The 27,980-nt window shown below is 43.1% G+C and overlaps 1 protein-coding gene across 9 annotated transcripts in view; it reads right to left on the bottom strand.

Annotated features, from left to right (window-relative positions):
* UBE2E2 (ubiquitin conjugating enzyme E2 E2) overlaps nucleotides 1-27,980 on the bottom strand; it is a 388,722-nt gene that overhangs the window by 40,519 nt on the left and 320,223 nt on the right. For all 9 annotated transcript variants that reach the window (XR_016233326.1, XM_051858867.3, XM_070072853.2 and 6 more), the window contains one exon: nucleotides 21,326-21,473. Coding sequence is in view for 8 of the 9 variants with exons in the window: in XM_051858867.3 (XP_051714827.1) it covers nucleotides 21,326-21,473 (148 nt within the window). In the remaining variant the exon portion in view is untranslated. The remainder of the gene's footprint in view (nucleotides 1-21,325; nucleotides 21,474-27,980) is intronic.

Raw genomic sequence — 27,980 nt, 5'->3', positions numbered from 1 at the left:
TTTGTCTGACCAGTGGTTAAGAATGTTATACTGGGGCTAGTGCTGTGGTGTAGCAGATAAAGCTACCATGTTCAGTGCTGGCATCCCATATGGGTGCCAGTTCAAGTTCCAGGTGGGGACTTCTGTTCCAGCTCCCTGTTAATGCACCTGGGAAAGCAGTGGAAGATAGTACAAGTCCTTAGGGCCCTGCATCCATGTGGGAGACCCAAACAGAAGCTCCTGAATCCTGGCTTCGGATTGGTATAGCTCTGGCCATTTGGGGAGTGAACAAATGGATGGAAGACCTCTCTCTCTCTCTCTGCCTTTCAAATAAATAAATCTTAAAAAAAAAAAAAGCAAGAAAAGTTTTAATGATTTGTGATTACTTTGATGTTTCCAAATACATGAACTCTGGTCTTGAAATGTATAGAAGGCATTGGACCTTTCAGTCAATGTTTTCCCAAGTTGTTATTTAACAGTTAAAATTGCTTGCCAAACTTTCATTTGATATTAAGTCATTGACAGTAGGGATCTGGGGAGGCTGGCATGTTCCCTCATTTCTCTATTCTCTTCAAGATGGGAAACTGACTCTGTACTGAAGGACTCTCCAGGGTGTACAATTTGATCTTTAGACCTTATAAAAGGGATAATATTTTTCTGCAGTAACAACATAGCCAAAATGAGAGCTTAAATTATGATTTCCCAGCTAGATTTTCTTTGCCATGGGCACAGTAAACAGGCAAAACCTCCCTTTCAGTCCCAATGCAGAAAAGTTTTACTAATGACTTCAAATTTTATAGATAAGGTGGTCATCACATTTGATGTCAGAGTGAGGACGTAGCTTTCCTCATGGGCACTGGCTACCTCACAGAAAAACCACTATCAGAACATGCCTGTGAGTAGAGATTTCTAATGGAGGCCACCAAAGATCAGAGATGGGACGGAGCACCCCCCTGACTTGCATCCTCTTAAAGGTCTCCTCTGGTCTGCTTTAACAGAAACCCTGAGGTAGAGGAAGCTAGGCAGCAGAAGCAATGTAAAGATGGGTGGCAGGCCAATTAATGGCTGCTTTACACAGCAATCTGCCATCAAGGAGACCCAACAGGCCAGTCCACTGCATTGGTTTTATATGTGGAAAGCCAAGGCTTCAGCCGAAGTCAGTTTATGAAGAGCCCTGGCAGCTCTTAGGTCACTGGAAATGGTCAGAGCCACAGACCTTGTTGGCTCTAAGCTGAAAAGCCCTTCAATCGGCCAAGCTTCCAAAGTAACCAGCGCTGTTGAGGGGATGGCCAAGTAGGGTCAGCAACATTGCAAACAGAACTGTAAATTTCCTTTTAGAGATGCCACCTGCCTTCTACTCAGCCCAGCTCTCCTCCCAGGCCAGCTAGGTAATGGAAGTCAACAGGGTGGCTTCCCTAAGGAAGTTCACACCTTATGATGTCTCTTCCAGTACCCCATGTGAAGAGACAGATAGGCCTGGGCCTTGTACCTGGCCAGGCCTCAAAGCCCCCCTGATTATTATCAGGCCCCTTCTGTTAGTTTCTATTTGCCTCTCAATGGGAAAACTTGTTTGCAGTTTAGACAGCACTTTTCATGTAAGTCCTTTGTTTTAGACCCTGTGAGTTTAAACTGCTTGTAATAGTTTTCTCCAGACTTGAAACAGTGAAATTCTAGGTGGCCATGCACATGAAACCTTGGACGGAAGCAGTTTCTGCAAGCTGGCACTGCGTCCCCCTCCAGAGGCCACCTCCTGCTGGAACCCTGCCTAGACTGCTGTTCCCAAGGACGCCCCCTTTCAGCATGAAGCAGCCAGAGCAGTCATCACCCAGTTCCCCTAACACAAGTTAGGGTCCATTCTTCTTGGGGGGGGGTGAGGATTCAGAGGGGTTAGTAGGCAGTCAGGGTGGTTCCAGTGGAAGTTTGGGGTGCAGAGTGCTTGCTTTCCCCCAAGGATTATCTTTATCATGGTCAAAGGTACCCGCCTGCCCACTCCTTGTAAGATTCCAATCTTACCAGGAGAGCAGCAAGGGAGTGGAGATTCCTTCTGCGCTCCCAGTTTATTGTAAAGCAAACCAGGCATCCCACCCTCCTTGTTTTATCAAGAGCAAGCCACACAGGATAAAGATTGCACATCAGGTCTTTTGAAGGGTTCTGTCCTCCCCTGAATGTCAAGTTTTTTTATCTCCCAAATTGTGCATGTGTGGCAACTTTGGCTTTTTTTTCCTCTCTTAGAGGCCCCCTCCATGCTGCTCTGGCTGAGGTCTTTGAATCTAATAAATCTTGCTTTTAAATCTCAAATAAAATAAAATAAAATTTACTGTATATGGATGAAATGGTCATTTTTTTCCATTCAATGATTGTTTATAGCCGTTGTCTATATTCCCATAAAACTAGGGTCTTTTTGCTTTTTACTTGTACAACTTCTTATCTGGTGAAGTATTAAGCCTTTTTACTGTAATGTAATTTTAAAATGTTATCTCAAAAACTGAAACCAAAAAAAAAAAAAAAAAAAAAAAGACAGGGAGCAAGAAGGGTGGGAAGGAAGGGGGAGGGAGGGAGGAAGGGAATACCATTATGTTCTTAGAAACTGTATCTACACATCACACTGAATTTGTTAAAAACTAATTAAAAATTGAAAAAAAAATGCAGAACAAGCAAGCTCATGTGAAAACTTGAGCCAGAGGTTCACACTGCTGTGGCTTTTTCTATCTGCAGGCAGGAGACAGCTTAACACTTCACCTTAGAAGTACCCCTCTGTGGTGCAGCAGGTAAAGCCACCACCTGCAGTGCCAGCATCCCATATGGGCACCAGTTGGAGTCCTGGCCGCTCTACTTCCCATCCAGCTCTCTGCTATGGCCTGGAAAAGCAGTAAAAGATGGCCCAAGTCCCTGGGCCCCTGCACCCATGTGGGAGACTGGGGGAGGCTCCTGGGTCCTGGCTTCGGATTAGCATAACTCTGGCCATTGCAGCCAATTGGGGAGTGAATCAGCGGATGGAAGACCTTTCACTCCCTATATATATCTCCTCTCTGTATAACTCTGACTTTCAAATAAAATAAATAAATATATATTTTTTAAATAGTACCACTCTTTCCTCTCCAGCCAAGTGCGAGGATGGTTTTATTAACAAATTCTCTAGGCTTAACAATTCTTTCCAAGTCCAAGTAATCACAGAGGAGACTCCTCAGTGTGGGAGGGTGGTGTCCTCTGAGAAGTCCCCTGCAAGTGGAAATATGTTAGACACTAGGGGGACTGGGATGATGTTAGAAAACAAAGTCTCCTGTCCAGGAAGAAAAGAATCAGTAAACCATGGTCCCAAGCTTTGGGCCACTTCTGGAGGCATAGCGGACAATCAACATTTGAGAAAGGTGTTTTAGACTATCAAATTCTAAACTATACTTAGTTTTTAAATATACACAAAGGAAAATCCATGCTATGTTATTTACAAATCAGGCACAGGTATGTCTGTAGATAAATTCCATTAAATAATTCTAGTCACCAGTAACAAGCTTACTGTATCAACATCCAATCACACTATAGATGTGGACTGAATGGGGCCAGAAATCTAGATTGCAAAACAAATTAACTGATAAAGAAACAGCATAAAAGTTGTCAGTAGTGAAGAACAAGAGTTATACAGCCCACAGTCAGCTGCTTAATCTCATCATCTCAAAGTATTTCAATGGTAGAAGACACTGTGACAATGCCTGCCTGAGAATCACACCTAACATCTTTGTAAGTGACAACCAAGAACTTACTGGCCAGCTAGACGACAGATACAGTAAAAATAAGTCTTGTTGGGACAAAATTGCTTAGCAAGGCCTGACACAGTTATATCTCCATAAACAAACCCAAATAGTGGATGCTAGGGAGTTACTACCAGCAATAAACTTTAATCTCTTATTTAATAAACACCTCATTTTGCCAAACAAGAACCATACAATTTGCAATAAAATATATATACTCAATAAAACTATTATAACAGAAATGGAATCCAGCTCATTTTTCACAAAGCATAGATAAAACTAAAGAAGCAAAAATAATTAGCATACATTAATTAGAAGGGTAATAATTGTGATTGAGCATTAAATTAGTGCTCTATGCTATCTTATGGCAAAAGAAAAAAAAAGTGAGGGAGTTAATTTTAAAGACTGACAAACATTTTCCTTTTCTGAAACTGTAAAATCAACAAAACTGTGTGAGAGGTCACTGGGGGAATAGGAAAGATGTCTGGCCTGAAATATACAATTCTTTTCCCACCATTTTGAAAAAAAGTTCTTTTTTATTCTAAAATAAGGAAAATTAATCATCTGAGTTTTTATCACTATAATTATCTTCATTTAAAAATCACACAGAAAAAACTAAGTAAGATATAAACAAGGCTGGCGCCGTGGCTCACTAGGCTAATCCTCCGCCTTGCGGGGCCGGCACACCGGGTTCTAGTCCCGGTCGGGGCGCCGGATTCTGTCCTGGTTGCCCCTCTTCCAGGCCAGCTCTCTGCTGTGGCCAGGGAGTGCAGTGGAGGATGGCCCGAGTCCTTGGGCCCTGCACCCCATGGGAGACCAGGGGAAGCACCTGGCTCCTGCCATCGGATCAGCGCGGTGCGCCGGCCGCGGCGGCCATTGGAGGGTGAACCAACGGCAAAGGAAGACCTTTCTCTCTGTCTCTCTCTCTCACTGTCCACTCTGCCTGTCCAAAAAAAAAAAAAAAAAAAAAAAAAAAGATATAAACAAAATGCTTACAACTCTTCAGAAATTCATCAAATAAGGAAGAGAGGAAAACCCTCGACTGTCCCTTGGGCGATCAGTGCTCGGAGGATAGCACACGGGCGTCTGAGTAAGGAAGGGTGTTTGCTTATTCTCAGGATTCGCTCCTCTCAACTAATTTTTTCAGTCTTTGACAATGACAGAAAAAGTAGCTTCAACAGCTTAACTATTCTTTTTAGAGTACCAGTCACAGGATCTGAAGAAGGGCAGAAAACTCCAGACTAGGACACATTGTTACAGTTTATCAGTGAGAGACAGGAAGTGACTTTGGTGGAGGAGACCAGTTTCGGGAGAGCGGAGCCGCTGCTAAGTACTAATTCAGAGTACTTCGTCATTTTCTTCTTAGTGTTTCTCCAAACACACAACACAAAAATAGAACACTGGTATCTCTAAGAAGAAAAACTGCAAAGCGGTATCTTCTCAAAAGTGAAACTGAAGTGAACTTTCATTGTATGTTAAGATACATTTTTGAAAAACTGAGAACTTCCAAACCACCAAAATTAGAAGCTATTCTTGTAGGGAAAACAATAGATTTTGTAAAAGAAATCTGTAGCAATAACTAATCCATATCTAGACTTATTTTAATTATGAGACAATAAAATCTGTAACAGGAAATGATAAGAAGTAGGTCGAAGCTAGGACTAACAGTTGAGGTGAGTGAGTCTAAATTTACACCAAGATTATGAGACAAGATAACTGGCATACACTGCTGAATTCAACCAAATCTGAGTTTCCAAAGAGAAGACCCTCATATTAAGTATTTGCCTTTAAAGGCTAGTTGATTTAAGAAAAGTTATCATTTTTTTTTTAAAAGAGTTATTTATTTACTTGAAAGTTACACAGAGAGAGAAGGAGAGGCAGAGAGGGAGAGAGGTCTTCCATTCGCTGGTTCACTCCCCAGACGACCACAATCATCGGAGCTGAGCCAATCTGAAACCAGGAGCCAGGAGTTTCTTCTGGGTCTCCCATGCGGGTGCAGGGGCCCAAGGACTTGGGCCATCTTCTACTGCTTTCCCAGGCCATAGCAGAGAGCTGGATCAGAAGTGGAGCAGCTGGGACTTGAACCAACGCCCATATGGGATGCCGGCACTGCAGGCGGCGGTGGCTTTACCCACTAAGCCACAGCACCGGCCCCAAAGTTTTTTTTTTTTTTTTTTTTTTATTTATTTATTTATTTTTTTTGACAGGCAGAGTGGACAGTGAGAGAGAGAGAGAGACAGAGAGAAAGGTCTTCCTTTGCCGTTGGTTCACCCTCCAATGGCTGCCGCGGCCGGCGCACCGCGCTGATCCGATGGCAGGAGCCAGGAGCTTTTCCTGGTCTCCCATGGGGTGCAGGGCCCAAGCACCTGGGCCATCCTCCACTGCACTCCCTGGCCACAGCAGAGGGCTGGCCTGGAAGAGGGGCAACTGGGACAGAATCCGGTGCCCCGACCGGGACTAGAACCCGGTGTGCCGGCGCCGCAAGGCGGAGGATTAGCCTAGTGAGCCGCGGCGCCGGCCAACACCGGCCCCAAAGTTTTTATGTAGATACTTAATCAAGGAATTAGATGTAGTTTTTTTTTAAATCTTAAGACACCATTCTGCAAACATGGCAGGACTTGCTGTCCTCAAATGCATCTCTCACATATCAGTTAAAGGCTTCTTGGCCTTTAATTGTGACAATATTGCAACTTGAAATCACCTTTCCAGAAATTTCAAAAAATAAGCAAAGAAAAATCTCCAAACAGTAATCTTGCACTCAAAAACTCTGACTAAAGTGGCTATAGACTATTAACTTTTTGAATTCAAGTGATTAATACCAACTCTGAGCTATATTTTGCTTGTGAATCCACTGGAAAAAATGCATTCTTTGTAGCACCCTGCAGGTTGAAGTCACATACCAGTACACCAGCTCTGGGGGACGCTAACTTGGATAACACACGCATTCCTCAGGCAAATATATCCTCGTGCAGAGGCAGGGGTGGCTGGCTCTCCTACTGCCCCTGTCCCAGTGAGGCAGGGTTATTGATGCACTAATGGCTCAGTGTGCTTTCCTGTAATTTTCTTATAAAAATAGAACACCAGCATGCCAAACTAACTATGAAGACATTTCCCTCGGGCCTCCACTCTTGCTAACTTCCCCTAAGCATCTGAATTAAGACTGTGTATGAGTGTGCTTCCGTCACAGGGGCCAGTCTGGGCAAGAAGGGCAGCGCCTGGCCACAGGCTCTGAATAAAGCGAGGTGGAGCACCTCCCTGGCGTGAACAGTTGTCCCAAGAGGCACCAGCCTACCTGCCAACAGGTACACAGTTACACAGGCTTCGGCTGATTGGCCCAGGTGCTTTGAGCACTACAAACAATGTGCTTATTGGGGAAAAAAGCCGACAGAGGCAAGGTAGTACTGAATTATGGAGGGAAAAACCTGCCCTATGTTCAAGAAAATGACATTCTTCATTTGGCAGTGGCTTTTCTGCAGGATACTCTTCAGCAAACACATCTAAGATATTAGGATTTACAATTTTTCTTTCAGAAAAACACCTATTATGGAAATAAATAACACCTACAGCTTAAAGGAACTCCTATATTGCTTATTATGCAAGTTCTTCATAAATATAACATAACCAAAACTACAACACCCACACTAAGCATTAAGTTCTAGCATCTGGGGCTGGCACTGTGGAACAGTAGTTTAATTTTCTGCCTGTAGCACCAGCATCCCATATTGGCGCTAGTTCTAGTTCCTGCTGTTCCTTTTTCAATCCAGCTCTCTGCTATGGCCTGGGAAAGCAGTGGAGGATGGCCCAAGCACTTGGGCCCCTGCATCAGAGTGGGAGACCCGGAGGAAGCTCCTGGCTCCTGGCTCTGGATCGGCAAAGCTCCGGCTATTGAGTGAACCACTGGATGGAATATCTATCTCTCTCTGTCTCTCCCTCTCTCTAACTCTACCTCTCAAGTAAATAAATAAATACATTTTTTTAAAAAGTTCTGGCATCTGTTAGAGTAAGAACAGATGAGAAGGAAAGGAGAAAGTAGTCATTGCAGTTTTAGGACAAGTTAGTGTGACATTTGAGAAGTGCCTTCCAATTAGAATTAGAACAACTGAGTGTTGTTATCAACAGCACCTTGCCCTGGTCCCAGGATTGAACAGAAAGCTGAGTTAGAGAGGAAGGAAAAATACAGAAAACTGCTCACTCATTAGGGCCCTATTCAGATGTTGGGAGAGTTACATTAATTTTCATCTTTACATAAGTAAGATATTTTCTCCAAGACACCATACTATCTCAAATATCCAAATTAAAAAGGGAAAATGTTATTCAATCATCAGATGTTTTGTCCACACAAGTAAATTTTTGGATAACTAGAGGAGTTTTATTATGTTGTTTCAGATTCAAATTACTGTATTAAGTCATCACAATGAATTATGATTTCAAACATGAATTATTTAAAAATGTTGCTTAAATAATGTAATTTCTTCATTTTTGGAGCACTGATAATGATCCTAAAATTTCATTAGGGTCATACATATCACATAAGACTGACATAACAAGGGCAGGTGTTGTGGCATAGCTGGTGAATCTGCTGCTTGAGACGCCCACGTCCCGTGTAAGACTGCCTGACGTGATCAGAGGCTACTGTGCTTCCAGTCCAGCTGCCGCTAATGCATCCTGGGAGGCAGCAGGTGATGGCCCGAGTGCTCGGATCCTCGGATCCTCCTGTGGGAGACCTGGGTGAAGTTCCTGGGTCCTGGCTTTGGCCTGGCCTAGCACTAGCTATAGCGGGCATCTGGGGAGAGAACCAGCCGATGGAGGGTACCTCCCCCACTCTGTTGCTGCTCTTTTAAGCAGTTGAAAACAAACATTTTTTAAACAGATTTATTTATTTATTTGAAAGTCAGAGTTACACTTAGAGAGGAGAAGCAGAGAGAGAGAGAGATCTTCCATCTGATGGTTCACTCCCCAATGGACTGCAATGGCCAGAGCTGCGCCCATCTGAAGCCAGGAGCCAGGAGCTTCCTCCGGGTCTTCCACAGGGTGCAGGGGCTCAAGGACTTGGGCCATCTTCTACTGCTTTCCCAGGCCACAGCAGAGAGCTGGATCGGAAGAGGAGTGGCTGGGTCTTGAACGGCGCCCATATGGGATGCTGGCGCTTCAGGCCAGGGTGTTAACCTGCTACACCACAGTGCCGTCCCCCAAAATAAACATTTTTTACACAGTGGGAAAAAATGAGTCAAAGAAAACAGCACACATATTATGAAAATATACCAACAAATATGATGGTATGTAAACAATGAGGTTCTTTTTTTATTAAAATATTTATTTACTTATCTGAGAGGCAGAGTTACAGACAGAAAGAGGGAGAGCCAGAGAGACAGATTTCCCATGCACTGGTTCACTTCTCAAATGGTTGCAATGGCAGGAGCTGGACTGGTCTGAAGCTAGGAGCCAGGAGCCTCCTACGGGTCTCTCACGTGGGTGCAGGGACTCAAGCACTTGGGCCATCCTCCGCCACCCTCCCAGGCCATTAACAGAGAGCTGGATAGGAAATGGGGCAGCTGAGACACGAATCCACGCCGATATGGGATGCCAGTGCTGCAGGTGGAGGCATAACCTGCTATGCCACAGTGCTGGCCCCAACAATGAGTTTTACAAAGTGACTTGATTCCATTGCTAAAATCATTTAAATGATTTCCACATTCATAAAATCATCCAAAAACTGATCTGTAGATGAAAGGGATGAGTTTTAACTAAAACTTACTCTTTTTTTCTTTTTAAGATTTATTTATTTACTTGAGAGGCAGAGTTACAGAGAGAGGGACAGAGAAGAGAGAGGTCTGCTGATTCACTCCCCAAAGGACCACAACAGCTGGGGCTGGGCCAATCCAAAGTCAGGAGCCAGGAGCTTCTTCTGGGTCTCCCATGTGGGTGCAGGGGCCCAAGCACTTGGGCCATCTTCTACTGCTTTCCCAGGCCATCAGTAGGGGGCTTGATTGGAAGTGGAGCAGCTGGGGCTTGAACCACTGCCCAAATGGGATGCTGGTACCAGAGGCTGATGCTTAACCTAACTATGCCACAGCTCCGGCCCCCTAAAACCTACTCTTAATTAATACTTAATAGGCAAATGAAGTCACCATAATTCACCTATATTTTTTAAAAAAATTTATTTATTTGAAAGGCCGAGAGACAGAGCAGGGTGGGGAAGAGACAGAGAGAACTTCCTTCTGCTAGTTCACTATCCAAACGCTTGCAAACGCTGGTACACTACCCAAAAAGCAAAGGCTGGGGGCCAAGCCAAAGCCAGAAGCCTGAACTCTAACCAGGTCTCACAGGTGGGGGGCAGGAACACAGGTACTTGGGCCATCATTCATTGTGCATCAGCAGGAAGCTGGATGGGAGGCAGAGCAGCAAGGACTCAAACCGGCACTCTGCTAAGGGATGCCTGTGTTGCAAGGAGCAGCTCAACAAACTGCGCCACAAAGCCTGCCCTCACTTGAACATTTTTTTATCAAGGAACTGTTATGGTTCTTAGAAACAGGGGCACTTGGCCGGCGCCGCGGCTCACTAGGCTAATCCTCTGCCTTGCGGCGCCGGCACACCGGGTTCTAGTCCCGGTCGGGGCGCCGGATTCTGTCCCGGTTGCCCCTCTTCCAGGCCAGCTCTCTGCTGTGGCCCGGGAGTGCAGTGGAGGATGGCCCAAGTGCTTGGGCCCTGCACCCCATGGGAGACCAGGATAAGCACCTGGCTCCTGCCATCGGATCAGCGTGGTGCGCCGGTCGCAGCGCGCTGGCCGCGGCGGCCATTGGAGGGTGAACCAATGGCAAAGGAAGACCTTTCTCTCTGTCTCTCTCACTGTCCACTCTGCCTGTCAAAAAAACAAAAAACAAAAAAACAAAAAAAACCAGGGGCACCATTTACACCATGGGCAATGGCATTTCCTTATGCAGGACTGCAGCACGGCTAGGAAGGAATCCTGGAAGGCAGGCAGTATAGACTTCTTACAAGTCAAACAAAACATCACTTATTCAATGGACTACACAACACAGCAACACACACTGCACCTTTCAGGAACAGCGTTAGCCTGACCCCTGCTAGTTTAGTATTAATAATAATTCTAAAGTAGCAACTTGTTCTGAAGTTTACTAACATCTTGTTTAAATGGAGTTGACATGAAAATTAACGGTATAAAACAGTATTATTTGAGTATATTATGAGAATTATATTAAATGAGAATATTTAGCCTATCTAAAAAAATTCTTGATAACCTATAAAATACACTTACGCCCTAATCCATATTGAATTGTAGGCAAGTTTTGAAGCTAGGTGAGGGATACAGTAAAGTCCCTTATTGCCATTTTTGCTACTTTTTTCAAGCTTACAAAAGTAAAATGTATTTTGTTTGAAGGGGAGAGACAGACAGAGAAAGAGAGAGAAAGAGGGAGACAGAGTGTGATAAACTGGTTTTCCATACACAGATTCACTCTTCAAATGTCTGCAACAGCTGGGGCTGGAGCCAGGAACCAGGAATTTGATCCAGGTATTCTCCATGGGTGACAGGGATATAAGAATTTGAGCCATTAATTTACTGTCTCTCAAAGTGCACACTAGCAGGCAGTTGCAATCAGGAATAGCCAGGTACTCAGATATGGGTGCAGGCTTCCCAAGTGGTGTCTTAACTGAAATGTGTGAAAAACCACTTTAGGGGCCAGTGGTGTGGCATAGCAGGTTAAGCCTCCACCCGTGGCGCCTTGCATCCCTATGGGTGCTGGCTTGTGTCCTGGCTGCTCCTCTTCCGATACAGTGCTCTGCTTATGGCCTGGGAAAGCAGTGGAGGATGGCCCAAGTCCTTGGGCCCCTGTACCGCATGGGAGACTGGAAGAAGCTCCTGCCTCCTGGCTCTTGGCTTCGCATTGGCCCAGCTCTGACAGTTGCATCCGTTTGGAGAGCGAACCAGAGGATGGAAGACCTCTCTCTGTCTCTCCCTCTCTACCTCTCAAATAAATAAATAAAATTAAAACAAACAAACAAACAAAACCCCTCACTTCAGCCTTTTATAAAGCAGAGTCTAGAGGTCACCTAGTTTAAGCATTTTACCAACATTTCCTACATGTACTTAACAGTATTATATCTTCATTCATTTAAACTTTACAATTCATTAAAAAAAAAAAAAGCACTAATCAGGCTGACCTCTCAATAATACAGAATTAGTGAGAATTTACGGCCCAGGCATTTAGAGGACATACTAATCAGAACCCTAAAAAGGTGTGTTAACAACTCTGTAACAGCCAAAAAAAATCAGAAAAGAATCACACCCTAGGGATTCAACATCCTACTTTAAGAATGCCGGTAGCACTTTATAGCTCAAGCCAAGTTGACAGCTATTCCCTGGGTCAAGGGTAAAGAAACAGAAGTGAGAAAAATAAACAAGAAAATGATACACAGAACACTATATTTTCTTCTTTAATAAACAAGAGCAGGCCCTTTTCTTTAGATAACAGACAAAGGTGAAACATCAAAGGCACATTTTTAATGCACCCCATCTATCAGCAAATACAGTAAAGTCTAGTTTTTACACCTTTAGAAGAATGAAACCTACCAAGGATATATATTTAAGTTATGGAAGAAGCAAAGTTTTTGTAGGTCAGCATTTCTAGGCAATGACCCATGCAACAGTAATAAACAACTACCACATTTTTATCTAGGCAAATTGGATGTTCAAGGTGGTTGACCAGGGAAGGCAGAAATACCAAGGACCATACGGGACATCCTTACTGTCATAGACCCATCTCTGACCTACACACTGAAGCCACACTTCTCTTCCTCTTTTCCTGGCAACTCTGAATGAAAGGGATTCCTTTTTTACTTATTCTACAATGAGGCTATCCAAGGTCTAAACCTATGATCAGGTACTTTAGGTTTTCCTTTCTCAGTCAGTGTTTCTTAGAAGAGCATTCTTTGAGGGGCCATCAAAGAAGGAGGTACCTTTCTCTGAAGGGAGGAGAGAACTTCCACTTTGATTATGGCCTTGTCTAAATAATGTTGGAGTTTGTGAACTCAAGAGGCTTCCATAGCCTTGGCAGCTCATGACAAGAGCCTCGGGTGATCACTGATGTCATAAATAAGAATGTCAATCGTTAAATCAACAGGAGTCACTGTGCACTTGCTCCCCAAGTAGGACCTCTGTCCTTAATGAGTTGTACTATGAGAATTAATAGTAAAACCAGTCTTCAAACAGTACTTTACACTTTGTGTGTCTGTGTGGGTGCAAACTGTTGAAAGCTTTTCTTAGTATAGAGTTGGTCTTCTGTACATAAAGATAATTAAAAACGAACCTTGGGGGGTTGGCGCTGTGGCTCACTTGGTTAATCCTTTGCCTGCAGCGCTGGCATCCCATATGGGCACTGGGTTCTAGTCCTGGTTGCTCCTCTTCCAGTCCAGCTCTCTGCTGTGGCCCGGGAGGGCAGTGGAGGATGGCCCAAGCGCTTGGGCCCCTACACCTGCATGGGAGACCAGGAGGAAGCACCTGGCTCCTGGCTTTGGATCGGCGCAGCACCGGCCGTAGCGGCCATTTGAGAAGTGAACCAACGGAAGGAAGACCTTTATCTCTGTCTCTCTCTGTCTATAACTCTACCTGTCAAGTAAATTAAAGAAAGAAAGAAAGAACAATGAACCTTGGGGCCAGCACTGTGTGTGGCACAGTGGGTTAATGCTCTGGCCTGAAGTGCTGGCATCCCGTATGGTTCTAGTCCCAGCTGCTCCTCTTCTGATCCAGCTCTGCTGTGGCCTGGGAGAGCGGTGGAGGATGGCCCAAGTCCTTGGGCCTTTGCACCCACGTGGGAGACCGGGAGGAGGCTCCTGGCTTTGGATTGGCACAGCTCCGGCCGTTGTGGCCATCTGGGGAGTGAACTAGCAAATGGAAGACCTCTCTGTCTTTCTCTCTCTGTGTAACTCTATCTTTCAAATAAATAAAATAAATCTTTTTAAAAAAATGAATCTTAATGAAAAATGGGGTGGGCGAGGGAGGAAGAGGAGGGATGGTTTAGGAGTGGGAGGGCGGGTATGGGGGGAAGAACCGCTATAATCCAAAAGTTGTACATATGAAATTTATATTTATTAAAAAAGCTTTCTATATATAAAAAGGATCATTCTTTGATAAGGTGCTACAAACAACTGGATCTTTTGGTTTGCATTACTATATTCAGTACCGGTTTTCCTTGCAAAATGACTAAAGAGTTCATCATTGTAGAACTGGCAGAGTCCGGAAAGCGTCCTTTCACTAGCATTTAAAGCTAACATTTATAAACAGGAGGGTTAAAAAGCCAACTTACAATGATGACAGGCTCACTTTTGTGAAGCTTCTTTAATTCAGAAAGCAGAATCTTCTCTTTATGATGTGAATTCCTTGGTTTTACCTATTCCTCTCAATGAATTCTCAATTTTCCTAGTAGCTCCACAGCATTAATAATATTATTTAAGAACTTATCTTAGCCAGCCTATGGAAACCTATGTGGGGAATGCAGGCAGGGCTCTCCAAGATAATACCGAGTTAGAATCCAAAGTCCCTGGGAAAATTTTTGACTTTTATTTATTCTTTTGGAACTAAAACTATCAGGCAGACTGATTCATAGTGGCTATTTAATGTTTATTGACAAGGGGCAAAGTGTAAATTCTGAATAACCAGAGCTTTATTTTTCTTGGGTAAGGTGTCCTGGAAGTTAAATAACTCTCTGTCCACATTTGGAAGCACTGATTGGAGTGACTTCTGGAATTCATAATTATCTAGAAGACAAGTTAATTCTTGACAAATAAAGAAAACAGCTTGAAATCAGTCACATGCCGGACCATGGATTTCTACTTTGTAAATTTATCACTTTAAAAAAATGTCTTAGGCAACTATAGTGGCTATTCTAAAAATCTGATTTTTGCATTCCTGCTAAACACAGTTCTGCTTTGACCACAGGGAGGCTCATCATTTTCAGAGGTTTACCAAAATTTCAGTTACGGAAATTGTTCTTTGCCAGTTCTCAAGAGTAGCAGAATGGGATATGTAGATGTAAGGTTTGCACAGCTAAGCGAGCACTGGAATCCAGTCCCAGAGTTATACATACTTTTCAGCAAACTAATAGTTCAAAAGTTTAGTATACATAAGCTACACAAAATGTGCTGAAATAATTAACCCTATTTTATGGTCTCCACCCATCAGCAGTCACTATCAATTATAAAATTTTAATATTTAGTAACAAAATTTACTATCTAATCATAGCCAAGCCAAAGACAAGAAATTGGAATCAAAGCTGAGACACTGAAGAAGTTTTATAGATAAGGACTGTGTCAGCTGCTTAAAACAAGCCATCAGCCCTGTGAAATCAAGCTGTGACGTTGAAGAATGAGGAAGAAGCCATTCTCCTGACGTTTAGAGGTCACTGTAAAAGCGCCACTGGGAGCAAATTCCTCTTTTCATTTGCTCTGTCCATTAGAGAAGAATAAAGCTCTCACCAACGAAGCTGCAGCTGTGCTAACCCCCAGCTTAATCTCTGTGAGGCTGAGGGTTAATCAGCTGCCATTCTTAGGTCTATTTGTTGCTTGAATAAAGATTTGCATAAGTCTAAGAAGGGAAGAATTGATACTTGATTTTACTTGAAAGGTGATGGGGGTTAGGGAGCAGCTCATCCATCCTGAGTGCTGACGCTTGCCAGTGTGCTGTGAGCTTTCTCACCTGATCTGGCCTACACAGTTCTCTGGCTGCTAGAAGAGTGCTAGACAAAGACTTCATGGATGCTTCCGAGTGCAGGTCTTCGCTGGCCCTGGTGGCAGGTGACAGGGGGGTGACATACAAAGGGCCAGGGTTGGAGCCTAAGTGGTTCCTTCCCAGAGAAAAGAACAGGCAAATCACACACCTTCTACAACTTACACTGTTGGTACTCATGGGTTGAATCTTTTGTAATTAAAAATAAATAAATAAATCTTAAAATAAATAAATCTTAAATAAAACAACAGTAGACTGCAGGTACTCATGAGTTGAATCTTTTGTAATTAAAAAAATTATTACTGAAACTTTCAAACACATTGACTGCCCATGTACTCATTTCTCAGATCCAACAATTGGAATCGTCAATCTTGATCCATCTTTTACACCGCTATCCACCTCTAATCTTTCTGGATTATTTTGAAGGAAATCTCAGATACCAAAGAATTACATTTGGAGATAGTTCAGGCTATATCTCTAAAAGATAAGGGAATGTAAAAAAGTCACAATGACAATTCTACAATCAGGCCAAACATTTTCTGGCAGTAATTTCTCAGTATCAAATGCTTTGCCTTCAAACTTTGAATTGTCTCATAAGACTCATATATTTTTGAATAAATATAATAAAATAGTATCAGAATTGCATTTAGAATGAAACAAGGTCATCTGCTTTAGGAAATAACACTGGCAGTGTAGGTAAGCAGAATTGAAAGCAGCAAAATAGATGACATGCAGCTTTGTTTTAAGAAAAAAGAGAAGAGGTTAAAATATTTCTAGATACTACTCTGTAAATAAAGCATCAGGTATAGTAATTGTCATACATCAGGTATAGTAATTGTCAGTGTTATCAGGATAACTGATTTTGTATGAGGTAAAATACCCGTAGGTTTGAAGACCATAATAAAAGCACATTTAAAAATATTTAAAGAAACAGATTTCATATAAGGAAGCTTTTTTTAAACACATTGAATGGTAAAATGCTGAAAAGTTTCTAAGATCTGGAACAAGACAAGGATGCACACTTTCACTGGAAACACCTTAGGTGTGTCAACCGATGAATGGATGAAGAAAACGTACATATAAACAATGGAGTATCACTCAGCCTGTAAAAGGATGACATTCCTTCATTTCTTTTTTTTTTTTTAAGACTTATTTATTTATTTGAAAGGTAGAGTTACAGAGAGGCAGAGAGAGAGAGAGAGAGAGAGAGAGAGATCGATCTTCCATCTGCTGGTTCATTCCCCAAATGGCTGCAATAGCCAGAGCTGGGCCAGGCCAAAGCCAGAAGCCAGGAACTTGTGGCAGGGGCCCAAGGACTCGGTCATCTTCCACTGCTTTTTCAGGCACGTTAGCAGGGAGCTGGATTGGAAGTGGAGCAGCTGGGACTTGAACCGGCGCCCATATGGGATGTCTGCAAGGCAGGAGGAGGCTTAACCTTCTATGACACAGCCTCAGCCCCAGACAATATATATGGGACTAGAGATCATAATGTTAAGTGAAGTAAGCCTGACCCAGAAAGATAAATACTACATCATCTCACTTATATGTGGAATCTAAAAAAGTAGACCTGTGGTTACCAGAAGGTAAGGAGAGAGAGAGTGAGCAAAGGGTGATCAATGGTACTAAGTTACAGATAGAAGGAATAATTATTTGTAGGATGACTACAGATAATTATAATATATTGTATATTCTAAAAGAACCACATGAAAGGATTTTGAAAGAAATGATAGAAATCAAAGACATAATCAATGTTTGAGGAGGATATGTTTACCTTGATTTCAATATAACATAATGTATGCATGTACTGAAACCCCTTATGGGTACCCCATAAATATGTACACTTTTTATGTGTCAATAAAGAAAAAAACTCCATAAAACAGCAAACTTCAAAAGATGAAGCCAAATGGAACAGAACTGTAACAGTATTTTTTTTTTTTTTTTTGACAGGCAGAGTGGACAGTGAGAGAGAGAGAGACAGAGAGAAAGGTCTTCCTTTGCCATTGGTTCACCCTCCAATGGCCTCTGCGGCCGGCGTACCGCGCTGATGCGATGGCAGGAGCCAGGTGCTTCTCCTGGTCTCCCATGGGGTGCAGGGCCCAAGCACTTGGGCCATCCTCCACTGCACTCCCTGGCCACAGCAGAGAGCTGGCCTGGAAAAGGGGCAACCGGGACAGAATCCGGCACCCCGACCGAGACTAGGCGGAGGATTAGCCTACAGAGCCGCGGCACCGGCCTGTAACAGTATTCTTAACTTGGGCAGTTTATGAACTGAATCGCATTTGTCAAGCCAGACTAAACTCAGAGACGTGGGAGGCTGTTGCTCACCTTTTGAGCTTATTGTCCTCTACTCTCTATCATTCTGACTGCTGTCACAGCTGAACTCTGGCTGCCAAGTGACGTCTGACAGGCCAGAGTGGCGTATCAGATTCGCTGAAAGCCATCATGAAGTGGTGGCCTACTAAGACCAACAGTTAGATCTACCTAAACCATTGCAATGGGAACAGAACAACTACCATGTGTGCACCCATCCAATAGCTGATCGTGTCTGGATGCTAGCCACCTTACAGATAATTAATTCACCTCAGGAGATAAAAGAACAGGTACTGCAAATTCGGGTTTAGGTTTCTTTTCAGGTTATAAAATCTAAGAGTGTCAATGCTGACATGGTGGTGTCAGAGATTATTCATTATGATCTTATCTCACTTAACTTCACCTGAGTGGGTACTGATCCTTTATCTACTGCATGCCCATTTTATGTTCTATATACTCTGGGAAACAGCATCGACAACATCACTGTTTACAGCTTTCAAATCTATCAACCAATTTTAAACTCACAGCAAGCCGGCGCCGTGGCTCAATAGGCTAATCCTCCACCTTGCGGCGCCGGCACACCGGGTTCTAGTCCCGGTTGGGGCGCCGGATTCTGTCCCGGTTGCCCCTCTTCCAGGCCAGCTCTCTGCTATGGCCAGGGAGTGCAGTGGAGGATGGCCCAGGTGCTTGGGCCCTGCACCCCATGGGAGACCAGGAAAAGCACCTGGCTCCTGGCTCCTGCCAGGATCAGCGCGGTGCGCCGGCTGCAGCGGCGGCCATTGGAGGGTGAACCAACGGCAAAGGAAGACCTTTCTCTCTCTGTCTCTCTCTCTCACTGTCCACTCTGCCTGTCAAAAAAAAAAAAAAAAAAAAAAAAAAATTAAAAAAAATTAAACTCACAGCAGTCCAGTGATTTAGGTAGGCCTTCTAAGAATTCCCATTCTATATAAGGAACTCGAGGAGAAGAAAGTGATCAGTCCAAGGTTGCACAATTAATAAACAGTGGAGTTTGCTTTCAAAACCACATCTGCTGTCTACAAATATCATGCTAATAGCTCCCCACCCTGAAAACATAATATTTGTTGTTTAATACACGGGAAATTATTAAAAGAAACACATCTAAATTATTGGAAAATAAAAAAGATAAAAAATCAGTTTATGCAGGGATAAGATTTAGCATTTTTAAGTTGGTTAAATCTGTATCATTATCATGCAAGGCTTACTTTTGAGATGATAACATTTTTGGTACTAAAACAGCTCTATTCTTGTATTCAAATTTGTATCTGTGATTATCTGAAGATAGACTGAAGTTTAAGAGGAAAAAAAGTCAGAGATTATATGTACCAAATAACAGCATGAAATAAGTCCATTAAACAAAAGAGTGGACATTTTGACATGTTTCAGATAAACATCTACTGAGTGCCAACATTCATAAACATGGGGTACAACTGGGAAACCTTTGTTCTTACTTATTTGAAAGGCAGAGAAACAGAGAATTCCCACCCTCTGGTTCACTCCCCAAATGTTTTCATTGGTCAGGACTGAGCAGGGTCAAATCCGGCAGCTAACACTCAATCCAGGTCTACCATTTGGGTGGCAAGAAACCAATGACTTGAGCCGTCACTGCTGCCTCCCAGGGTCTGCACTGGCAGGAAGCCAATGTTAGGAGCCAGAGCTGGGTACTGAACTCAGGTACTCAGACATGGGATGTGGGGATTTTAGCTGCAATACAGTTTTACTACAATCTGCTTTTATATTTCCTCATTAAAATAATAATATGCAAAAGTAAAAAAAAGAGTGTAATTTCTTCAAGTTTACAAACCAGCCAGAAGCTTGAGATCAAAATTCACACTGAACATGGAAGATGGAATTTCATTCAATAATAAGACAGTAAAGTAAATATTTAAATAAGAATGGCCTCACTAAGGACATCAATGAAAATGTTATAGCTAATTTACTTTCTAAAATAACCCAAAATATGTAAAATGTTGGCAGCTGGTTTGTCATTCAGTCAAAAAGAAACTAGTCAAATACAGACACGCACAGAGAAATTAAGAACTTCCAATGTGAAGTACACCACAAATTCTTTGGTTTTTCTGAGAAGCTGTATTTCCTTGTTTACTTTTTGGGTATTTTCTAGTTCAAGAACATCCAGGTTTTTTTGTTCTAATAGGTTCTCAGGATGCATGGTTATTAAGATACCAAAAAGGTTACATCTGTATGGCGCTGCCTGGTTGTTATCAGATTTTAATAGCCCACATTTCTCAAATTAACATCTTCTAGTAGGCATCCAATTAAAGATTAAGCTATTCCTGACTTGCCCCAAACGGTAGAGTTAGAAACATACCAGGGGATTCCAATTCAATCCCATCAAGGTGGTATGTACCAATGCCATCTCACTAGTCCAAGTGATCAATTTCTGTTCACAATTGATCATAATGATAGGACTAAGAGCTAAAGGGATCACATAAACAAGGCTAGTGTGTTCTAATACTAACTGATAGAATAAAAAAGGGAGAGAACAATCCAACATGGGAAGCGAGATACACAGCAGACTCATAGAATGGCAGATGTCCTAAACAGCGCTCTGGCCTCAGAATCAGCCCTTAAGGCATGCGGATCCGGCTGAAAAGCCAATGAGAGTATTTCAGGCATGGAAAACCAAGACACTCTGGCAAAAAAAAAAAAAAAACAACTAAATGAAAGATCTCCGCGAGTGAGATCCCAGTGGAAAGAACAGGTCATCAAAGAAGGAGATATCTTTCTCTGAAGGGAGGAGAGAACTTCCACTCTGACTACAACCTTGTCTAAATATGATCAGAGTCAGTGACTCAAAAGGCTTCCATAGCCTTGGCAACTCATGACAAGAGCCTAGGGTGATTACTGACGCCATAAACAAGAGTGTCAATTTGTAAAGTCAACAACAGGAGTCACTGTGCACTTACTACTCATGTAGGATCTCTGTCCTTAATGTGCTGTACATTGTGATTTAAAGCTATAACTAGTACTCAAACAGTATTTTTCACTTTGTGTTTCCATGTGGGTGCAAACTGTTGAAATCCTTACTTAATATATGCTAAACTGATCTTCTGTATATAAAGAGAATTGAAAATGAATCTTGATGTGAATGGAAGGGGAGAGGGAGCGGGAGAGGGGAGGGTTGTGGGTGGGAGGGAAGTTATGGGGGGGGGGAGCCATTGTAATCCATAAGCTGTACTTTGGAAATTTATATTCATGAAATAAAAGTTAAAAAAATTAAGCTATTCAATTTGAATTTTTTTTTATTATTTGGCAGGAGAATTTAGAGCATTCTTAAATGTACTTTCCCATCTAAAATGATTTTTCATTAATTATCATCACACTGTGATTTTTCATTTTTGGCAAAAAACAGATCCTAAAAAGACTACTGAAAAGGCTCAATTTAAAAAGAAAATAGCTGCATACTTTGGAAATCAAAAATCGACAACAGTATTGGTGTAGCGGTAGTAAAGTAAGCAAGTTCCTGAGGTCTGACGTCGGTGTCTTAGAAAGCGCTAACTTAGTCTCTCACCAGGGTTGCAGTCTGTGAGCAGGGAGCAGATGGAGAGGAGGACTTTGGAGATGGTCAGGGCTGGACTCCAGTTGTCCTTCAGGATGTCCAGACAGATCACGCCTTGGCTGTTGATGTTACAGTGATAGATTCTTGTTCGGAACGTAACCTACAATTGTAGAACAAGTAAAGTTGTTAGGAGCAGTTTGTTGTTGTTGCTGTTTTTTTTTTTTTTTTTTTTTTTTTAATATCAGGTAAACTATTACAGGTACTAGTTAAAATACACTTGGTTTTCCCTTAGGCACAGGAGAATAAATCAATAGACAAAAGTAATAAATTTAGAACTTATCATTTTGGCCACAGAGAATGAAATGTCAACAGGAAAAGTTTGTCATTCTGCTTCGCATAAGGAGAGCTATTTCGTTAAGCCTCTGCCTGCAGCACTGGCTCTAATCCAGGCTTCTCCTTTCCCCATCCAGCTCTCTGCTAATGGCATGGGAAAGCAGAGAGGATGTTCCAAGTGCTAAGGCCCCTGCATCCATGTGGGAGACCCAAAAGTTCCCAGCTCCTGGCCCAGCTCTGGTCATTGTGGCCATTTGGGGAGTGAATCAGTAGATGGAAGATCTCTGTCTCTCCCTCTCTCTGTGTGTAACTCTACCTTTCCAAAAAAAAAAAAAAAGAAAAGAAAAGGAGTGCGATTATTTAACAAATGTCCTGGGCATGAAATTTGCTCTTGATGCAGTTATGGGAGTGTTTCTGAGGCGAACAATGATGCTATCCTCTGAAAAGTTTCAAAGAACATCTTTGCTGGATTCCAGTTGTCTGGAAAACTTTGCCCATTTAAAAATAAACATGAAAAAGCATGTGAACACTTACAAGAAGAAAATATCATGCCATCACATGGTTTTAAAATGTGCTACATAGAACAAGTATGTAAATAATCTGCCTCTTGGGGCCGGCGCCATGGCGGAGTGGGTTAAAGCCCTGGCCTGAAGCACCAGCATCCCATATGGGTGCCGGTTCAAGTCCCACCTGCTCTTCTTCTGATCCAGCTCTCTGCTATGGCCTGGGACAGCAGTAGAAGATACCCCAAGTCCTTGAACCCCTAAACCCACGTGGGAGACCCAGAAGAAGCTCCTGGTTCCTGGCTTTGGATCGGCGCAGCTCCAGCCGTTGCCACCATCTGGGGAGTGAACCAGCGGATGGAAGACCTCTCTCTGCCTCTACCTCTCTCTGTAACTTTGTCTTTCAAATAAATAAAATAAATCTTTAAAAAATATAATCTGCCTCTTTTTTAGCAGTATATTAGTTATTAACTGTACTGGTTACAACATACCATATTAGTTATACTTTATAAACTGTTCCCTTCTTAAATTCTTTTTTTTTTTTTTAGATTTATTTATTTATTTGAAAGGCAAAATTACAGAGAGGCAGAAGCAGAGACCCACAGAGAGAGGTCTTCCACCCTCTGGTTCACTCCCCAAATGGCTGCAACAGCCGGAGCTGGACTGATCCGAAGCTGGAAGCCAGGAACCTCCTCTGAGCCTCCGACACAGGTGCAGGGGCCAAGGACTCAAATCGGCGTCCACACAGGATGCAGGCACTGCACGCAGTTGCTTTATCCATTACACCACAACGCGGCACACATCTGAAGTTCTTTCTTAAAAACTTATTTCAGATGGAGAGAGCCAGAGAGTGGACATACTCCCATCTGCTGGTTTACTCCCCAGGTGGCCACAACAGCTGGGGATGGGCTAGACTGAAGCTGGGAGCCAGAAACTGAATCCTGTGTGGGCGGCAGGGACCCAACCGCTTAATAAAATGGAAGTTTGGGTTCTGATGTCCTCATGGAGAAAGAAGATGAAATCTTTGGCCTGGATGAAGCAAGGAGTTGGAACTGAGGGCCCTTGTAAGAATTAGGACCCTGGAGTAGCTAGTCTTTGAGAAAACATGAACTTGAAAAGGCATGCCTTAAGGGAGAACGAGCAAGGAAACTGGCCAGAGAAAGCCTCAGCTCTGGACTGAGGAAAGGAATTTTCTCTCAGAGAATTCTAAACCACGGATATTCACACTGTGCAAATGTTCTGTCAAAAAAAAAAAAAAGGGAGTTTAAATGACTATTACTATCAGATCAAATATATGTTAGCTTTGTTAGGAAGAAAGAAGGCCACTGCATTATGATAAAATGAATAATTCATCAGTAAAACAGCTACAATTCTGAATCAGTTGTACTTAATGAGCATAGCCAAAAACATACAAATTAGAGCATATGATTGATTCAAACAAGAAAAATCAAAGGAGGCAATTCTCACTACAGTAACTGATAAGTAAACCAGACCAAAAATTAGTAAGTATATAAAAAAAAATCAAGGGAATGCATCAAGATTCTATACGCAATTTAAGAGTATATATTTTTTCAAGCACAAGAGAAACATTTACAAAAACTGATCACATGCTAGCCCATAAAGGAAGCTTACTATATTTCAAAGAATTGATATCATTAAGATCATAATACAAAGTCAGGATCTACACATGAAAGATTCCCTCTAACAATAAAGATATTTTTTAACTGATTCTTGGACTAACAAAAAAAATCAGTTACATTTATAGCTGAAAGACAATGAAGCTGAGTTGTCAATAGCAAAATTTCTGATCTGGCTAAAATTGCTGTAAACAGGAAATCTACAGTTCATATGCATGTATTAGTAGAAAGGAATAAAGACATTTAATGAGTTAAGTGTTCAAATTAGGAAAAGAGAAAAAGTAATACAGTAAGCCTTATGAAAGGCTTATAAATATAGACATGAACCGAAGCTAGTGAAACAGGAAATACCTAGTGATATTAAAATTTCTGCAGAGAAGTTAGGGCGTTATCTCTTTAAGTGCTGCATGAAGACTATCCAATCCAATGTAAATGATAAGTGGTTTACATAACAGTATTTTAGAAACCTAGAAGACACTGACTGGCTATTCTGTGCTAACCGCAAAGACAGTTCAACAGGGGAAGCAACATTATTACCCACTTCAAAAATGAAGAAATGAAGGCACAGTGAGGTTAAAGAGCTGGCTCAAGGTTCCAAAAGTAGTTAAGTGGTAGAGCCAGAATTTGCACACAATTTTGCTGATTTGAAATGCCCACATTTTCCTACTCAGTCTCATGGCCTCTGCTTTTTTTTTTTTTTTAAAGATTTTTATTTATTTTATTTGTGAGGTAGAGTTACAGAGAGAGAGAGAAGGGTCTTCCATCTGCTAGTCCACTCCCCAGGCAGCTGCAACAGCTGAAGCTGAGCTGATCTGAAGCCAGGAGCCAGGAGCTTCCTCTGGGCCTCCTACAGGGGTGCAAAGGCCCAAGCACGTGGGCCATCCTCCACTGCCTTCCCAGGCCATAGCCGAGACCTGGCTTGGAAGAAAAGCCGCAGCCAGGACACAAGCCAGTGCCCATATGGGACTTCAGCGCCACAGGGAGAAACCTAGCCCACTGTGCCACGGGCCGGCCCGCCTTTGTGGGTGTTTTTTTTTTTTTTTAAAGCCTTTTAATTTTGGGATTACTGTAGATTTACATGCAGTAATATGAATTAATAAAGAGACCTAATGCTTATCTTTCCTCAATTCTCCTTAGTGGCAACACCTCACATAACTATAGGATAGCGCAGGAAATCGACATTAGCACAGTTCACAGACCTTCTCCAGATTTCTCCAGCTTCACATGCACGCACGCGTGTATCTGCAAGTGGCTCCATGCGATTTGACCACATGGACAGATCTGGGTGAGCATCACTACAACGGAGAACCAGAACAATCGCACCGAATACCCTTCACGCTGCCTTTCGATAACCACAGTGGCCTCTTCCTTTCACCTTTTTAATTCCTGGCAAGCACAGCAGTTCCTCCTCTGTTGTCATTTCAAGAATGCTATATGAATGTGGCTCACTAGGCTAATCCTCCACCTGCGGCGCCGGCACACCGGGTTCTAGTCCCAGTTAGGGCACCGGATTCTGTCCCGGTTGCCCCTCTTCCCGGCCAGCTCTCTGCTATGGCCCAGGAGTGTATTGGAGGATGGCCCAAGTGCTTGGGCCCTGCACCCCCATGGGAGACCAGGAGGAAGCACCTGGCTCCCGGCTTCGGATTGGCGCAGTGGCCATTTGGGGGGTGAACCAAGGGGACGAAGACCTTTCTCTCTGTCTCTCTCTCTCACTGTCTAACTCTGCCTGTCAAGAAAAAAAAAGAATGCTATATAAATGAAAGTATACCTTATGTAACCTTTTAAACTGGCTCTTTTCACTCCATTCAAGTTGTTGTTTACTGTGTTAACAATCTGTTCCTTTTAAATGCTGAATAGTATTCCCCGTCCAGATGTACCAGTTTATCCATTTAACCACTGAAGGGTATCTGGGTATCTCTGATAGCAAACACCAAACTGTTTCCTTGCTCTTACAATTAACATGGCTACTTCTGTGACCAAACATAGAGTGGGAGAGCGCCTGCCAACAATCAATTTTCTGATGGGGGGCATCCTACAACTTGATGCAAATCTGACTCTGTCCACCTGGAGCTGCGAGTCGGATCCCACAGGTTCAAGGCTCAGTTCCCACAGGAGTCTCCCCAAGCCCCTGCCCTGCTTCAGATGCCAACCCCAAATCAAGGCCTCCGGAATTTCTGCCTGGCTAAAATCAAGGGTTTCCAAAAACCCCTAACTAGGTCCCATCACTTGAGAGAGCAGATAACAGAACTCAGGAAAGCACTTCACATATGTTTACTGGCTTATTATAAAGGAGACTACAAAGGATCTAGATGAACAGTTACATAGAAGAGAGGAAGCAGGCAGATCTTGCACACCCTCCTGGGGGTACACTAGCCCCCTTGAGTTCTGCAATCCAGAAGCTTCCTTACCTAAGCCTGGTGGATTAGAGCACTAGTTCCTTGTGAACAACTCAACTTTGAACCTGTCTGCTGTCCCTGGAGGAAGCTGTAACCTCTAATCACAGGGTGAGCTCTTCTGGAGACCAGCCTCTATTCCAAGGCTCTCCAGCGCCCTGAGCCAGCAGTCATCTCATTAGCCTACAGGAAGACACTTACACCGCTGAGACGCCCAGAGTTCTAGGAGCTCTGTGAGATGGAGAGGAAGCTGAAATACACATTTCTTATTAGAACTCACAGCACCACAGAGTAATTTTCAGCTTTTAGATATTACAAGGAAAGCTGTCATGAACATTTGAGTATGCACATCAGTGTGAATACAAACTTTTCTTTTTAAAGATTTATTTCATTTATTTGAAAGTCAGTGTGTGTGTGAGAGAGAGACAGAGAGATCTTTCATCCACTGGTTCACTCCCAAAATGGCTGGGCCAGACTGAAGCCAGGAGCTTCATATGGGTCTCCCATGTGGGTATAGGGGCCCAAGCACTTGGGCCATCCTCTGCTACTTTCCTAGGGCCATTATCAGGAGCCAGATCAGAAGTGGAGCAGCTGGGAGTAGAACAGGTGCTGTAGTTGCAGGTGGAGGCGTAAGCTGCTATGCCATAACACTGACCCTGAATGTAAATTTTTATTTCTGTGGGATAAATGCCCAAGAGAGTTAACTTTTGGGTCACATGGTAAGCTCATGTTTAACTTTAAGAAACTGCTATGGGGCTGGCACTGTGGTGTAGTAGGTTAAGCATCCGCCTGCAGTGCCGGCATCCCATATGATTGCCGGTTCGAGTTCTGGCTACTCCACTTCTGATCCCGCTCCCTGCTGATGGCCTGGGAAAGCAGTGGAAGATGGCCCAAGTGTTTGGGCCCCTGCCCCTGTGTGGCAGACCCAGAGGAAGCTCCTGGCTCCTGGCTTCAGTTTCGCCTGGCTCCAGCTGTTGCTGCCATTTGGGGAGTAAACAAGCAGATGGAAGACCTCTATCTCTGTCTCTCCCTCTTTGTAACTCTGACTCTCAAGTAAATAAATAAATATTTTTAAAAAGAAAAGAAACTGCTATAATCTTTTTGTTTCTTTTTTTAAAAATCAGAGCTATCTGGAGAGACGGCGGGAGATCTTCTAACCGCTTACTCCTCAAATGGATGCAATGGCTGGGGTTAGGCTAGCTGGAAGCCAGGAGTCAAAAGCTTCAACTGGATCTCCCAGTAGGTGGCAGGGGCCCAAACACTTGGGCCATCTTCCACTGCTTTTCCCAGGCCCATTAGCAGGGAGCTGGATAGGAAGTGGAGCAGCCGGGACATGAACCAACGCCCATATGGGATGCCGGCATGGCAGGCGGTGGCTTTACCTACCACTGTTAGAAACATTCTTTCCCAGAGACTGCTCCATTTCACATGCTCATGGCAATGTGATCTAGTTTCTCTATATCCTTACCAGCATTTGGTATTATTACAAAGTTTTATGCCCGTCATTGCGACAGGACACAGTGACTGCTCATCATGGCTTAAACCTGCATTTGCCCACCTGCTAATGATGCCGAATGCTTTTGCATGTGCTCACATGCTATCTGGATATCTTCTGTGTCTGTCATGTCCTTTGCCCATTTCACAATTAATGATTTTTAAAAAACTGTTGACTGTTGTTTTAAGTGGAACACTTCATTAAAAGTGAAGCACAGCTGGATGACAAGTAATAAAGCCTTAGTTTGCAAAGGGTCCTGTAGATTTTTGACGCACAGAATGTCTTACAATCGAATGCTGGATAGTG

This window comes from Oryctolagus cuniculus, chromosome 4, assembly GCF_051225735.1.
Source record: "Oryctolagus cuniculus isolate XC-2025 breed Fujian yellow rabbit chromosome 4, ASM5122573v1, whole genome shotgun sequence".
In the NCBI taxonomy this organism is placed as follows: domain Eukaryota; kingdom Metazoa; phylum Chordata; class Mammalia; order Lagomorpha; family Leporidae; genus Oryctolagus; species Oryctolagus cuniculus.
The sequence above is the reverse complement of the archived record's forward strand: the minus strand, read 5'-3'. Positions and strand labels throughout refer to the sequence as shown.